This window comes from Phyllobates terribilis, unplaced genomic scaffold (genome assembly GCF_046119375.1).
Source record: "Phyllobates terribilis strain yellow unplaced genomic scaffold, ASM4611937v1 Scaffold_5__5_contigs__length_657084704, whole genome shotgun sequence".
Classification (NCBI taxonomy): domain Eukaryota; kingdom Metazoa; phylum Chordata; class Amphibia; order Anura; family Dendrobatidae; genus Phyllobates; species Phyllobates terribilis.
Genome location: NW_027362765.1, coordinates 137,417,929 through 137,434,990, shown reverse-complemented (window position 1 = coordinate 137,434,990; position 17,062 = coordinate 137,417,929). Strand labels below are relative to the sequence as shown.

Below are 17,062 nucleotides of genomic sequence, written 5' to 3'. Positions count from 1 at the left end.
TTTGATGTCTTTTTTGGTCTACCAGTATGTTTGCCTTTAACAACCTTCCCATGTTGTTTGTATTTGGTCCAGATTTTAGACACAGCTGACTGTGCACAACCAACATCTTTTGCAACATTGTGTGATGATTTACCTTCTTTTAAGAGTTTGATAATCCTCTCCTTTGTTTCAATTGACATCTCTCATCTTGGAGCCATGATTCATGTCAGTCCACTTAGTACAACAGCTCTCCAAGGTGTGATCACTCCTTTTTAGATGCAGACTAACGAGCAGATCTAATTTGATGCAGGTGTTAGTTTTGGAAATGAAAATTTACAGGGTGATTCCATAATTTTTTCCTCAGAATTGAATGATTCCATAATTTTTCCCTCTGCTTGGTCTGAAAAAAAATTACCCTTACGGAGTACTACATTTTTAATCTTGATTTCTTTTAGTGTTTCTTAAAGCCCTAAAGTTGCCATTTGAAATTACTTTAGTTTTGTGCCATGTCTGTGATCTGCTTTTTGTCAACAACATTAAACACCTGAATGAACATCCTCCGAGCCCGGTGATTCCATAATTTTTGCCAGGGGTTGTATACCAGAAAAAAAAAAGACGCAGGCGGTGGAGTTGCAGGAAAAACAATGTCAAAACAATCAGCGAAGCCACTTCTTGAAAAAGACTGCCATTTCTGAAGAAAACCTTGGTGGCGTCTTAAAGACATCATGCGCATTTACTCTCATAGTTTTTTTTAGGCATTTATTCCTGTATTTAGCTTTTAATTATTTCTAAAGTCTATGACAGATATGAAAAAAAATACGTAGAACTTAAAAATGCACCAAAAGCCTGCTAAAAAAAACACCTACAAAAATCTGCAGTCTTTACCCACAATTGACTCCTATCCGACATCTGGCTGCAGTGTTTTTGTAAAAAAAAATTAATAAAAAATTATATATATATATGTGTATATATATAAAAAATAAAATGTGTTTGGAAAAAGCTGGACTCTACCCAGAAGAGCCATAATATGGTCAGTTGTGTAAACTCATACAGATGAAGACTACAATTACATGATAGTATTGGATTTGTAAGCTTTAACCAGAAGTAAGCAGAGAAAATTCTTAAGGTCACGGTCCCACTATCAGTATTCGGTCAGTATTTTTTCTCAGGAGTGGGAGCCAAAACCAGGTGAGGAACAGAGAAAAGGTATAATAGAAACAAGTCACCAATTCTGTATTTATCACCCACTCCTGGTTTTGGCTCCCACTCCTGAGAATAAATACTGATCGAATACTGACCAAATACTGATAGTGGAGCCGTGGCCTTAAAGGAGTTTTCCAGGATTAATTTACTAGTGTCCACTTGGATGATAAACCAAGCACCGTTGCATTTTTTAAACTGCTGTTTAGGTCATTTATGCCATTCACACTTTCAGTATTTGGTCAGTATTTTACCTCAGTATTTTTAAGCCAAAACCAGGAGTGGATGAAAAATTCTGATTTAGTGCACATGTTTCTATTATAGTTTTCCTCTGCTTGTTCCACTCCTGATTTTGGTTCACAAATACTGAGGTAAAATACTGACCAAATACTGAACGTGTGACTGTGGCCTCACAGGTACCTCCACCACTCTGCCGCTGAAAAGTGTTTATATATTTGTCACGTATATTCACCTTACTTGGTGCCTTCCCTTTGCCCACAACTTCCCCTGTAAGTACTGGTGTTTTGGTCCTTTGGCATCCAAGATGGCTGCCGCAGGGACATAGGGAGCAGTGGTAGGTTTGAACCATGCATTCACAGCACAGGCAAGGCAGGGGAGGCATGGTATACATTCACAACTGCCCTCCCTATGCCACTCTGGCAGCCACCTTGGATTTAGGAGGACTGGAAAGTCAGTCTCAGTATGAACGGTTAGAGGAGGCGTAGGGTGAGTGTACATGACAAATGTATAGGCCCTTTTCAGTGCCAGGGCAGAGGGCCATTTTCATGTCCCCCATAGTGAATTTTCCAGCTTTTGTGCCTTTCATCTGGCTGATGCATTGTATGGAACTGCATTACAGACGCCGTGTACAAGGCGGATGGGACGGTCTAGCCCGTCCGGTTTTAGGACTGTCACTCCATGCTGGGGTTTTTACCACATGGATCAGCACAGTGACTTACATTGGTTCTGCATACAGACAACACGCTGACTGAAATTACAGTCTGATTGTGGCCTAACTGTGAAGGAGTTTCAGATGAGGCGGCCATTTCCCCAGTCAATATAATTGCATCACTTGTGCCCGGTTTATTAATCAGAGTGGTGTATCCCTTATAGGACATTAAATAAGTGATTTGCCGCATGTATTATACCAGCAACATGATCTGTAAGTTCCTTCTCAGGATGTGCAGTGTCCTTAGAGTTAAATAAAAAAAAAATAGAAATTGCAAATGTCCTCCCCTCCCCTTCTCCTCCGCCACCACAGAGAGCGGTCTGTCCCTTCGGTTCAATGTGGACCATTATCCCCCATGAGAACCGAGACATCTGCAGACGTTTCAGAGGGAAACCTTCTCCAGTACCACGCGTTTTGAAGAAGGAGACGTATATCATCTTTTCAGCAAGTGCATTAGCTAGATAGAATACTATGTACAATATCTTTTATCATAATAAACAAAGCAGAACCTCACGACATATTTTTTTTGTTATTTTTTAGTACAAGATTGTCCCGGCTCTGAGAACCGCACCTGAGAAAACAGCTGGCGTGGATCAGTTTGGCCTTAAAATATGTAATATAATAAACATTAAAATCAGCAGAGCCCAAAACTGTGCTTGGGGTAAGGGTGCAATGTTCAGGGTAAAATCCTTAGATTGATGCCTCTTAGAAGACAACGTTGGCTCAGAAGCGCACTGGATCAGCGGGGGCTGATATGAGGTTGGCCGCTTTTTGGGTACTGATGGGCTGGAGCCATCTGTTGGCCTTTCTCCCATATACAGGAGATATTTCCCATGGTTGTCCTTTGCAATCTTAAATAGCTCATATTCTGTGTGCGGGAGCCTGATACCCAGCACGTCACAGCCCCCCGTCATTGTAATGTCTTTTTCTTCCCCTATAGCCCATGATCCCACTAGACCACAGCTTCCAATCCGGGAGGCATTCAGCATCCGTAAGATGGCCTGGCTAAAAGGTGTCACCCATACTTGGTTTACGGTAAACACCAGCTCCGTGCCACCTTTTACGTGCTTGGAGGGCACTCCTTTGGTATAGTGTCCGGCAGCGTGGAGTGAAAACGTATGCTGCTTGCAGAGGGGGTCGGCGTAGTGGTAATAAAATCCTTCCCAGGTATGGTTATCTCCATGGATGGTCAAGTAGCGGGTAAGAAACAGCACAGCAGGGCGAATCTCGCATTGGCTGCTCACCCATTTGCCTCCAAGGTGGGCTGGTGGTTCGATGACATCAGGCAGGATGGGTGGGTGGTGTTCGTCAGCATTGTATACTAGGCCGCAGACATCACATGGGTGGGCATGGTGCTGCAAAGGGAGGAGTTGTGGGGGTTAATAGAAGTGCATTGCAAAAATTAAAGATACCTGTAACGTGCACACGTTGCGTTTTTGTTGCATTTTTTCTCTGCGCAGTTTTGTCACAAAACCTGTAGGATTTCCTGATGCCAGCAAAGTGAATGGGAATCTTAAATTGTCATGCACATGTTGCTTATTGCAGATTTAAATCTGCAGCATGTCAATTCTTTCAGTGTTTTTGCTGCAGATGTCACCTTTCCTAATGAAAACGCATGTAAAAAAAGGCAAAAAAAATGTGGCAAAAGCACGCATATTTTACGCTGCATTTTTTTTCTGCAGAGAGATGCAGAATTTTTTGCACCAAATACTTAACGTGTGCACATACCCTAGTGTTCGCCATTATATTACTGCCATTTTAATTCAAATTTTATTTTTAGATGCAAAATCCATATATAATGACTCATTTTATCTATTTTTTTCTTGTTGTTTGCAAAAATTAAAGGCATTCTTAAAGGAGAATGCAACATTTCTATAATCTCCTAATTTCCAACCTTATACAGATATGAGGACTCGTGAAGGCTTTAGATTATCAGAGAACACTGAATTGTATATTCTCCAATGACTCAAATAATTGATCAAACATTGTGGCCCTTTGTTTGGGACTGAGGTATGACATGTCAGAAGATAAATAGCGGTGAAAGACTCTTTAAGAGAGTCCTTGTGTTGATGACAAATGACTTTCAAAAATATTTTGTGGGCGCTAGGGTTACCCTTTTTACACTGATAAGTGAGACTCATGCAGCTGGCATTGATCATTAGGAGGGTCTCTCGTATCTGTGCTGGAAGCTGAGGGTCATAGGTCAGCTAGGGTCGACATACATTATTTTGGCTTCTGTTGATCTGTAATTGAGGTTCTGGAGTCACTGTTTGTGTGCAGTCCCATGAAAAATGTCTGTACTGGTCCTGTACAACCATCACAATAACTTCTAGGATCTCAGGACAGAGGGGTCATTAAACAACGGTAACTCTTTACAGAACCTAATTTTTTTTTTTCCAGAAATCAATAGTACAAGTATAAGTAAGAAACTTTGTAATAAATCTTATTAAAGAAATCCGCTTCTTTCTCCTCTAGGATTGATCTTTCATTCTCAAAATTCTCAATTCGCAATTAAAATCTGCCTTCAGTGAATACAGACTTTCCTATTACTGAGATAGGAGATGGCAGTTGGTGCTTAGAAAGTTCTATGGAAAACTATAACTCATTTCACTAGAATTTGCAGCAGAATGTTTGTATCTGCCTCTAGCTCCTCCCCTCCATAGAACTTTACAGGCACCAACTGTCATTTGCTCTCTCGGTAATGGGAAAATCTGTATTCACTAAATATAGATTTTTACCCATTAATTGATAGTGAAAAATATAATCCAGGAATGGAAAGAAGCAGATTTCTCTGATAAGATGTATTACAAATTTTCCTATTTTGAAGTGTACTACTAATTCATGAAATAAAAATTAAAACCATGGTTATTCTTTAGGGCACTGGTGTCCAGATGCCATTCCAAAGAAACCACAAACTAAACCGTACTCTCTTCATGTACGTCATGTCCAGACACTCCCTAGTCCATATAGTCTATTAGGTGGACCTGGTCCCATCCAGATGCTCATCATCGCTGTCAAAATGAGCTCCTTTCACTCCTGACAATATTTGATAATGGGGACCTCAATTTGACACATTCAGAAGTTACAGCCTATATAGTATTCCAGAGCTTCATCCCCAATTCTGCACCTCCCATCATTCCATCCAGAATCTGTCTATACTGGAAAGTATGCTCAGGTTCTCTATAGTAATCTAATTTATAAGGAAAATCTGTTAGGGATGTTATTTATGATAACGTGTACACTGTTGTCAATAATAACCAGCAGAACTATGAATACAGCTCTGGAGCATAACTCAAGCTGCATCTAAAAGTGGATGTATAATATAAAAAAGGGGTGTCAGATAGTAGGACTTAAGCACCTACGAGAGGCTGCATAGGCACATTAGGATCATATCAACTTGCCTTTTAATATATCATCAATTGAGATTAAAGAAGTTAGCCACAACTTTTTATTATGCCCCCAATGTATCCCCATGGGGCCCATAAGTGTCTTTGTAATTACCTTCTGTTGCAGGTTATGCCTGTGAGCGGTGCTATCGGGGGCGCGGTGGATGCTGGGTGTGATGTGTGGGGTAACCCCACCCACAACCCAGCAGCCACCGTGGAACGCGGAAGAGAAAGACCCCCGGCTACAGCCTGGACTTGTCGTGACGTTATTGATGTCAGAGCCGGATGCAGCCGGGGATCACGTGATGCCTGTGAGCGGCCAGTGATAGCGCCGCTCACAGGCAGTAACTGCAACAGAAGGCATTTACAAAAGCACTTATAGGCCCAGGGGGGATACATTGGGGAGGGGATAATAAGTAGTGGACAACTCCTTTAATGCAACCTGTCGATTTGAGTCTGGAGCACCATGCTTTTTGGGGAGCATGTAATTTTCTTAGAGTAGATTCAAATGTTGCTGAAATTTTTGGGTAGGTGATACTCACCAGGGCACTCTGCAAGGGCTGCTGGTATCCATTAGGTCTGTAATGGATCCTCTCTGATGTCTCTGTGTGGATGTCTCCCAGGAAGAGCTTCTCCACTAGTCCTCCCCTCTCTTGGGAGATGTACTGTTTCTCAAGCCTCACCAGGCTGAGCTCATGCATGGTAAAGTTGAGTGCAGCTGTGCAGTCTCTGTCGGCCTTGGCACTGAGGAGCTCATATATTCTTCCTGGAGCCAAATTTCTCCCAGTAGATACAAATCCCACACAGGTCCTGTTCATCTGGGCTCTGATATTACTCATGGCCTCCTGCGTGTAGAATACAATCCCAACTTTATGCAAACTATAATCTGCCTCTGTAGCCCCCCTAGTTATCCACGAGGCCTGGCGAAGGCGCATTTTACCCTTGATCACAAGAGAATAAAGGGGTCTTTGGCACTGAGGGTCCGAGTAATAGAACTGGAAGGCTTTGAACAGCCGGTTGGGGTAAAAAGTGTATGATCTTGTAAGGAACTCTGGTCCTGGTCGAACTTCACATCTAATAGAGGAGATAAAAGTGTAATTAATATTATGTTAAACTTCCAGTTCTGTACTGATCAAGACTTGAAGAATGTATTGTGCTCCAGAGCTGCATTCACAATTCTGCACTATCCCCACAGTATCATTACAGGTGGAATAAACTATTGCATAGTTCTTTTAAATTAAATTGATAGACAAGCCGGTTGTCCAAAGGGTGGGGGGGACATCAACTAATAGATGAGGGTTCTTAATGGCTGGTAGACCCTCTACCAATACTGTAATACGATATAAGAAAATGTGATTTTCAAACCAGACAACCCCTAAAGGGTTATTCCCATCTCTGACTATTTCAAGAATGCGGCCTATATGGAATGGAGAGGTGGCAGCGAGAAAACTGTCAAGTGCGCCAGCGTGGAAATTTTTAGAGATCTCATACCATGGAATAGAAAGACCGTGCATGCTTGGCCACCTTTCCACTGACAGGCGTCCTTTTCTCCAGTGCTTGGACCCGCATCTATCACTCATTTATAGCATATGACATACATGTGTGAGAAGGGACAACCTCTAAGAAAATAATTTATAGGGTTTAGTCTAGCCTCATACTGTTCTCTTACCCTGTGGAAATCCAATGACCTTCTATGTTAGGCGGTAAGACAGAAGAAATACGGGCCCCGTCCTGTAGATGGCGCAGTTGGTACTGACATTCAGGCTCCCAGGTTAGTTTTCCAGGACCAGGGAACTGATCAGAAGGAACTGGCACATCCCATAGTTTATCTCCATAGACCAGGGCTGAAAATAACACAAAATAATGCGTGTTGTGTGAGGTATTGGTGAGGAAGGAAATATAATGTACAGCGGTTATTAGATGGTATAAATCGCGTGACTACTTTATATACAGTTTTAGCAGAGCTGAATTTGTTATTTTGGTCTTTGGGTTGAAATATTTGAGCTTCAGGATAAACATTTGTGCTAACATTGTGCAGTCCCATGTAAATAGTATTTGCTGCACTTCCTACACAGAAATAAGAAAAAATCATATGAGAAATGTTAAGTTGTTCAGAATATAAGCACATATTGAAGTGGACCTAACTTGTGGGCCCCCCCACCGATTCCCAGGATAAGGGTCCTGTGTACCCTATATGAATGGGACACCGATGCTCTTCAGCTCCATTTAAAGCCTATTGGACTGATGGAGATCGCAGACTACAGCCAGTTGCAGTCTCAGAGGACCCAACGGTAGGACCCCCACTAATTTAGCAATAGAGTAGACTGTGGATAGGTGATAACTTGTTATAAACAGAATACTATGTTAATCATTGTGTTGTGTGTGTATATGACACTTTCATACATGTTTAAACAAACTATAGTTTTCATCAGGGGTGTAACTATAATAGGTGCAGGGTTTGCAATCGCACCCGGACCTTGAAACCTAGGGGGCGAGGAAGGTCCCTTTGACCCATATTAAAAGACCAATACCATTAAAGACTTGCAATAATTGGGGGCACCATTGGAGTTTTTGCATTGGGCCCATGAGCTTCAAGCAACACTGTCAGGGTAGTCTGAGACGACACCGGGTAGATCACACAATATCCCACCGCTGCCACCAGTTTGTCAGGGAAGTCTGAGACAACACCGGGGAGATCACACAATATCTCACCGCTGCCGTCACTCTGTCAGGATTGAGCAGGGATTCGTGCGCACACACGATCACGATTACTCGCTACGTAGCTATCGGCAAGCAAGCAGAAAGGGTATGGCATATACACCTTCGGGTTCAAACATGTGTATACGCCCCCGTACGGTTACTGCCAGCTTCACGATAGCCCAATTATTATCATTTGCTGCCACCACCGACCCAATTTGAAATATAATACAGGCTGGGTCGGACGCCTGCTTTCTGGTAGCGTATATGGCTTCGGGAGAGGAACGATTACAGGACAAAAGAAACAGGACTATTACATTTTATATGTAATCCAAAAGGGAGGCAGTGTTTATGAAAAATGTACAAAAGGTTTTACAAAGGGGACAATACAATACATATGCAGTGACACAAAATAAACAGGATTAAAGAAGAAACTTACTATTAAGTTCGCAGAGAAGACTCAGTATAGTTGGAGGGAAATGCTCCTATTGGGACCATTCAGCGAACGTGACCCGTGTTACACATCAATATGTACTTCCAGCATGAGTGCTGATCCACCTTTGGCTGGGTCTTTTATGCTGAAGAGGGAGACCAGCCCACATGCCCCTTGTGCTGACATCATGTGGGCTACAGGTTTCATATTTTTATTAAAATCGCTAACTTCTGTGATAATTTATCACTCGTTGATTGCAGAAGCTTGCAAACAACGCCATAATTTCCATTATGAATTTGCCTTTCTTTAGAGACCACAAATGACATAGCTGCGGCCTATTATTTTGTTACTTTCGCATTACCGCTCCCCGGAGGGGCTCACAGCTACGGAAAAATAAGCATATTGCTCCTTAGCTGACCCTGCCACTAAAATTATGGGCCCCATTATTATCGAAGTATGGAACTTCACATATTCCATATTTTGCGCCAGTGCTGGCCCGGCTAAAGATTCCTGTTGAATTCTTTTGAATTCTTGGAATACAACCTTCTGACCTAGATGTAGATTTATCGCAAGCCTGTGTTAATTGGGTTTGGTAGCACTCTTTGTGCTAGCATTTGCTTCCAATGCACTTCTCATGTGTGTGCTAATTTGCATGCAGACAGATGGTGGATTGTCAGCTTTTCTCCTCTGACCAATACTATAGGGGAGGTGGGACGAAGAGGTGTTTCAGGGGGAGAAAGAATATTTTCAATATTTCTATGACCTACACCATTGATTTTCAGATTTATTTTCATAAATCATCAGTACGAGTGAAGGTAAGAACTCTTATAATATGTATTCGTAGAGAAAAAGGCTTCTTTCACGACTTACGAGCCACTTTTTGTCTCCTGCACTGGTCATTCACTCTCAAACTGCTAAAATATTTCTACTAATCTGTCTTCACTGAGCAACCAGGTTACAGTTGCTGCCTATAGAAGTCGATGGCAAGGGGAGGAAAACAGAAACAGTGAAAATTTTGTAGAAGACTAAAAAGTGCAGGATAAAAGTCATATAATGAACAGAAATAGAATTATTCCTCATGTACACACAGGACAGCTTAAAAGTCTCCTGAAAGTGCGGTGCTACACAAATTGGTATGAAGTGCCACATATTTATTACACATTGCAAGACTTTTCCACGCCTGATTCCCACAGTTGAAACACTTTCTTTAAAAAAAAGAAAAAGCCCATTGCACGTTCTTAACACACTATATAAGTAAAAATGTCTGCTTGCAGTGAGAGGATCTCTAATGTTTCTGTATAAGAGAATTATTTGCAAATACTTGAATTTGCAATATTAAAATAATTTTAGACCATCTTTTCTTAACCCCTTTACGACCTATGCTGTACCTATACATCATAGGTCGCCTCCCTCCCTTTGATGCGGGCTCTGGCGCTGAGCCCGAATCTTTTTAGGCACAGTCAACACTGCAGTCTTACCAGTGTTGACGATGTTAGATTGTGCTTGGAGACACCTTATTGACATTTCCAGAAGGAATAAGAAAGGAATGTCACAATGGAAAGTTCTACGAAAAGATTATTCTGAATTGTTATTTTATGTGGAATCTAAGTTTTTACAAAGCAAACCGATAGGTCAGGAGAGCCGATGGGTCTTCTTTAACCCCTTAACCCCCGAGGGTGGTTTGCACGTTAATGACCAGGCCAATTTTTACAATTCTGACCACTGTCACTTTATGAGGAAATTACTCTGGAACGCTTCAACGGATTCCCCTGATTCTGAGAATGTTTTTTCGTAACATATTGTACTTCATGATTTTTGTAAAATTTCTTCGATATCACTTGCGTTTATTTGTGAAAAAAGCGGAAATTTGGCGAAAATGTTGAAAATTTTGCAATTTTCAAAATTTGAATTTTTATGCCCTTAAATCAGAGAGATATGTCACACACAATACCTAATAAATAACATTTCCCACATGTCTACTTTACATCAGCACAATTTTGGAACCAAATTTTTTTTTTGTTATGGAGCTATAAGGGTTAAAAGTTGACCAACGATTTCTCATTTTTCCAACAAAATTTACAAAACCATTTTTTTAGGGACCACATCACATTTGAAGTCACTTTGAGAGGTCTTTATGACAGAAAATACCCAAAAGTGACACCATTCTAAAAACTGCACCCCTCAAGGAGCTCAAAACCACATTCAAGAACTTTATTAACCCTTCAGGTGCTTCACAGGAATTTTTGGAATGTGGAAGAAAAAAATGAACATTTAACTTTTTTCACAAAAATGTTACTTTAGACCCAATTTTTTTTATTTTCACAGGTGTAACAAGAAAAAATGGACCCCAAAATTTGTTGTGCAATTTACCCTGGGCACGCGGATACCCCATATGTGGGGAAAAAACACTGTTTGGGCGCACAGCAGGGCTCGGAAGGGAAGGAGCGCCATTTGACTTTTTGATTGTAAAATTTGCTTGAATAATTAGCGGACGCCATGTTGCGTTTGGAGAGCCCCTGATGTGCCTAAACATTGGAGCTCCCCCACAAGTGATCCCATTTTGGAAACTAGACACCCCAAGGCACCTATCTAGATGCATAGTGAGCACTTGGAACCCCCAGGTGCTTCACAAATTGATTTGTAAAAATGAAAAAGTGAAAAAAAAAACACTTTTTCATTTTTATGAATCAATTTGTGAAGCACCTGGGGGTTCCAAGTGCTCACTATGCATCTAGATAGGTGCCTTGGGGGGTCTAGTTTCCAAAATGGGGTCACTTGTGGGGGAGCTCCAATGTTTGGGCACACAGGGGCTCTCCAAACGCAACATGTAGTCCGCTAACAATTTGAGCCGATTTTCCATTTAATTTGTTAGCGGACACCATGTTGCATTTGGAGAGTCCCTGTGTGCCCAAACATTGGAGCTCCCCCACAAGTGACCCCATTTTGGAAACTATACCCCTCAAGGATTTTATTAAGGTTTATAGTGAACATTTTGAACCCAGAGGTACGACACAGAATTTGATAACATTAGGTCATCATATTGAATAAGTTGTCATTAGTCTTGAGCGCAAGTGCTCGCTACTTGAGTTTGCATCGGGTACTCAGGTATGCACCATGTACTGCGTGTGCTCGAGTGACATGCTCGAGTCCCCGCCCGGATGTTTCACGGTTATTAGACACCCAAAAAAAAACACGCGGGATCACTTGTGCATGGCAGGCAATCCCCGCAAAGTTTTTTGGGCCGTGAAGCATATGAGGCGGAGACTCGAGCATGTCACTCAAATACCCACGATACTCAATGCATACCTGAACACCCGATGCAAACTCAAGTAGCGAGCACTTGCGCTCGGCACTAGTCGCCATATCGTCATCTTTTTTTCTTACTTTTGAAAAAAATCCCAACCCCATCACAACCCTAACCCCAACCCCAGCCCTAACCGTAGCACAACCCTAACCCTAGCACAACCCTAACCTGAGAGTTTATTTTTTACGCCGTTCCTCATGCGGTATAAGTGATTAGACGACCTTATTCTTCGGGTCGGTGCAACTACAGCGATACCAGAATCATATGGGGTTTTTATGACTGACAGCTGTCACACACTAAAAGACGCATTTTTTGTAAAATCTAGTTTTGCATCGCCATATTTTGAGAGCTATAATTTTTCCAGATTTTGGCAGACAGTCATTTGACAGCTTGTTTTTTGCGGGATGAGTTGACGTTGTTATTGGTGCCATTTTCAGGCACGTGACATTTTTTGATCGCTTTCTATTCCGATTTTTGGGAGGCAGAATAAACAAAAACCAACAATTCAGGAATTGTTTTTTTTTTTTTTTATTCTGTTCCGCGTGTGGTAAAATTGATAAGGCAGCTTTATTCTTCGGGTCAGTACGTTTACAGCGGTACCACATTTATATCATTTTTCTATGTTTTGCACTTTTACATAATAAAAACAATTTTATAGAAAAAAATATTTTTTAGCATAGCTTTATTCTGAGAGCTATAACTTTTTTATTTTTTGGCTGATGGGGCAGTATGGTGGCTTCTTTTTTGCGGGACGAGATAACGTTTTCAGCGGTACCATTTTTATTTATATTTCTCTTTTTGATCGCGTGTTATTCCATTTTTTGTTTGGCGGTATGGTGATAAAGCATTGTTTTTTGCTTTGTTTTTTTTTTACCGTGTTCACTGAAGGGGTTAACTAGTGGGACAGTTTTATAGGTCAGGTTGTTCCGGACGCGGCGATACCAAATATGTGTACTTTTATTGTTTTTTTTTTTTTATAATAATATTTATTGATGGGTACATTATATTTTTATTTTTGGTGGATTATTTTTTTGATTTATTTTTTTTATATTTTTACAATTTTTTTTTTTCACTTTCTGATAGTAATAAAGTATAAAAACTTTGTCCCACTATGGGACTTTCACTTTTTTTTCTCTGATCGCCTGCATGGCACAGGAATGCAGCACCATCCCTGTGCCATGCAGGCTGTCAGCGCTGGAGAGGGAGAAGATTGTTTGGAGATGCACTGCGCATGTCCAAAAAATCTTCCTGCTGTCTGGTGACCCAGATGTTGTCATGACGACATCGGGTCGTCATGGCAACATCCTGGAAGCCACGGCAGACAGCGCTGGAAGCCGGAAGAGGAGGTGAGTATCTGCGATCACCTCCCCTTGCCACCGCAATGCTGCGATCGACTTCGATCGCAGCATCGTGGGGGTTAATGTGCTGGGAGCGGTGCGTGACCGCTCCCTGCACATAGTACCGGGTGTCAGCTGTGACAATCAGCTGACACCCGGCGGCGATCGCGCCCGCACAGCCTGTGTGCGCGCGCGATCGCCATGACGTACTAATACGGGTCTGGCTCTTAAGTCCCAGGGCACAGACGCGTATTAGTACGTCTAATGTTGTTAAGGGGTTAAAGGGTATCTATCATCAGGATCTGAGAGTAGCGTAAAGTAGAGACAGATACCCTTATTCCAGTGATGTGTCCCTTACTGGGCAGCTTAGTATAGTTTTCTCAAAATCACTGTTTTATCAGCAGGAGATTAGAGGACCAGTAAACCTGCTGCAGGTAGTCAAGCATATTCATGAGCTCTGTATAAGTGCACACGTCCAACTGATTTACAGCTTTCTGTCTATGCACAGTGTACATAGAAACCTGCCAATCAGGGGTGTGTGTGTGTGTGTGTGTGTGGGGGGGGTTATACAGAACTAAGCATTCAGAGAACTGCTGCATCTGCAAAGGAGAAAACAGGGATTTTATCAAAATAACTGCAAATAGATCAGTAAGTGACACATTGCTGGAATCAGCGTCACTGCCCTGACAGGATGCTCCTCTCAGATTGGGTAACAGAATACTTTTAAGTGCAAACGGTGGCACCTAGCAAAAGTGAGGCTCAGAAAATTGCTTCCTTATCAATTCCATTACAAAGAGTTGGTATTGAAACTGCTCCGTTGTCAATCAGGACTCTTTTGATAATAACCTTACAAGGATTTTTCATGCTGCCCCATCAGGACATTATCAGCTGCATTTTATAACTTTGCTCTAGTTATTATTGTAATAACTTCCATATTAGGTAAATGCTTTTTAAGCATTATTTTTTCTTTATCTTATAGACATTTCCATAAGGAGTGAGAATGAGATCGGTGCAATAATTCAACGTCAGACATCATCTGTAACAAGATCTGTGTTTTTATAACAATGTCCAAAACCATCCATTATTCTTCCTCATGGTCAGAGACAGTGAATCACGAGTCACGACACATCCCTCTGACCGTCCTCACTGCTCTGTATCCTGGGCAGCATATGGCAGCTACAGTTGTCTGGAGGCTGTGAGACAGGATGGCACCCTGTTAAACCACATGGAGACACCCTAATCCTTTCTGAATCTCCAGGAGTACAGCCGGTGCCTTATCACACTACAGCCAGAACATTACAAAGCAACGCAGACCTTTATTCCAACCCCACTCATAGTCTATTTTACAGTATATTCCAAGAGGGTAGTGAAATTGGCCCCAGCCTTCACATTACAATTTTATATAATTATATATAAGTATATTCACAATGTATTGGTTAAAGACTATGCTTCCAGCATACCCGACTTCCTTTAACGCCTTCTTGAGACAGCCAGTTAAAAAAAATATATAACTTGCTTTCACTGCAAGAAAACTGGGCTATGGTGAAGCATTAAACCTCAAAGTATTTTCAAAAGTTGCTGTCTTTTCCCATGATAAACTTTATTCATATTTGACTTGAAAACCCTTATCCGGAGGCTGCACCATAAATGTCTTATAGATGTATATCCCACCTCTGGGATGTCGAGATTGGGGCCCCATCTCATGCTGCTGGAAATGGAGAGGTGGTGTCATGGGTGTGTCAGAAGTGACAGACGGTCGCCCTGCAGTTGGTTGCAGGAGATCTCTACATTTGGCATTACAGACACCTTCTTAGAGGCTGTCTCTCTAAGACCCAGTGGCTACCTTCCTCTGGCTAATTAACACCCTGGCCTGGGTGTATAAATACCTGCTGACTGCTGGATGAAGGTGCCAGAGATACTCACATTACCGTTTGTGAAGGCTCGGAGCAAGTGCATTACTTCATCCTCTCTGGAGCTATGAGGACAGGTGCTCATCTGTCTGAAGTCGACTAAAAGCTAAGCTATCTTCCCTTGTTTGTTCCCCCTTGTTGTCTTTAGTGGTCAGTGGTGATCGACTAGCGCTCATTCCCCTCCCCTTCCCTAGCCAGGGCCCAATGCGAGGAAAAGACAGGAGGTTCACGTGCGGAGATTGGTGAAGAGCCAATACAGGGACGTTAGTGGAGACAGGGTGATAGTAGATCAGCCTAGGATGTCTCCACTTCCCCCTTTCCCTAGAGTCTGGGCTCCCTTTCCCTCTTCTCTTTGTGTTGCACTAAGTCTTTCCTGCACCTTGCATGACAGGTGGCCCTCATGGATGTCTGTCTATTCACTTCTATGGAAGTTCAGAATATTCTTAAACCTCTGAGACATTTATGGCATATCCTGTGAATATAGGAATACCCCTTTAAGAAGACAACGTAGGGACAGAATTTTCTGTGATACTAATTTTTCATCAATATAATTTTCCCCTTTAATAGTAGCAGCAACAATATTTGTATAACAATATGTAAATTTATTACAGGTCCAAAAATTTTACAGACTCAACTAAGTCCCTGCTCAGTTAAATGAAAACAGGAACAAATCTCTTACTTGTTCTCTATTCTGTTCTTGTCTATACTATTATTTCTTTAGCTTAAAACTTGGCTGTAAATGTCCTCTAGTGTTTAATATGATAGAGATCTCCATGCAGGAGACAACTATTTGGCGCTGTTTATGCTGTGTTATGTATTAACAAGATATCACTCACTTTTTTTAATAGTCGTCCAAAGAAAATCAAATGGAGTTCAGGTTTTTATTACTTAACCATGGCTCAACGTTCCCAGAGTTAGACTACGTGCCTTTGTGCCTATCATAAGGATTTGTTTTAAGACTATGTTTTGATCTAGTTTATTCATTTTTATAGTTTCACTATTCAGGCATAGGTTGGGGTAAATGTGGTTCCCATCGCTGTTCCACTGTCTTTGTAAAGCCCTTCAATTCACTAATATATTTCTAAAAGTAGTTTTTGGATTAAAGTAGTAATCTGATTGCTATGGGAAGCAATTACACTTTTTGGTAGGAGGCCCTACATCTTGGGCTAGATGACAACTACAGCCATGCACAGATGCATCCATAGTAAGGCATTGCATCTCACTTTATCAGTGTCTCAATGACTCTACGACACAAATAGGGATAGACGTTAGAGAATTTTGCAGTTGGACTACCAACTATAAGTCAGAGATGTCTTACATTCCACCATTACTTTCTGAAAAAGGAAGGTCTGCTTTTATTCTAGAAATGGCCCCATTCTTGTTCATGTTCTGTGTCCAGTATTGTAGATCATTCTCATTAACTTAAAGTGTAACTGTGATGAAATGCCGGCCGGTGGGTGCAGCTCTCTGGTGCCCCCTTACCTCTCAGGTGAGTCAAGGTACTGCACCTAGAGTAAGTAGTGCCAGGAAGCTGCTACCAGCGGGGGAAAACACGGTGGTGTGTTGTCCCTTACACGTCACCAATCCGTGACGCCACGATACAGGCACAACTCTCTGGCGCCCCCTTGCCTCTCAGGTCAGTCAAGGTACTGCACCTAGAGTGAGTGGTCGCCGGAGAGGCCGTCCTGTAGCCCACTGGGTATTTGAGGCCCTCTGCAGTGAGGGCGGTATATATATTTCCCTGGCTGCGCCAGTAATATATATCCACACCTCCGACCGTCACTGCCAGCCTTCCTCAAATCCCCCAGATGGTATGCTGCCACCAGTTCTCGTTTGATACAAGCCCGGTCCGTTAATAGACTTGTAT

At 41.9% G+C, this 17,062-nt stretch overlaps 1 protein-coding gene across 1 annotated transcript in view; it reads right to left on the bottom strand.

Annotated features, from left to right (window-relative positions):
- Positions 1–2,586: 2,586 nt before the first annotated feature.
- The window catches only part of APCDD1L (APC down-regulated 1 like), an 88,657-nt gene continuing 74,181 nt past the window's right edge, over positions 2,587–17,062 (bottom strand). Inside the window, exons 2-4 of the mRNA XM_073683054.1 lie at positions 7,184–7,358; positions 6,057–6,588; positions 2,587–3,483 (exon numbers count right to left, since the gene is read on the bottom strand). Of these exons, the coding sequence (XP_073539155.1) occupies positions 2,722–3,483; positions 6,057–6,588; positions 7,184–7,358 (1,469 nt within the window). The 3' untranslated portion in view covers positions 2,587–2,721. The remainder of the gene's footprint in view (positions 3,484–6,056; positions 6,589–7,183; positions 7,359–17,062) is intronic.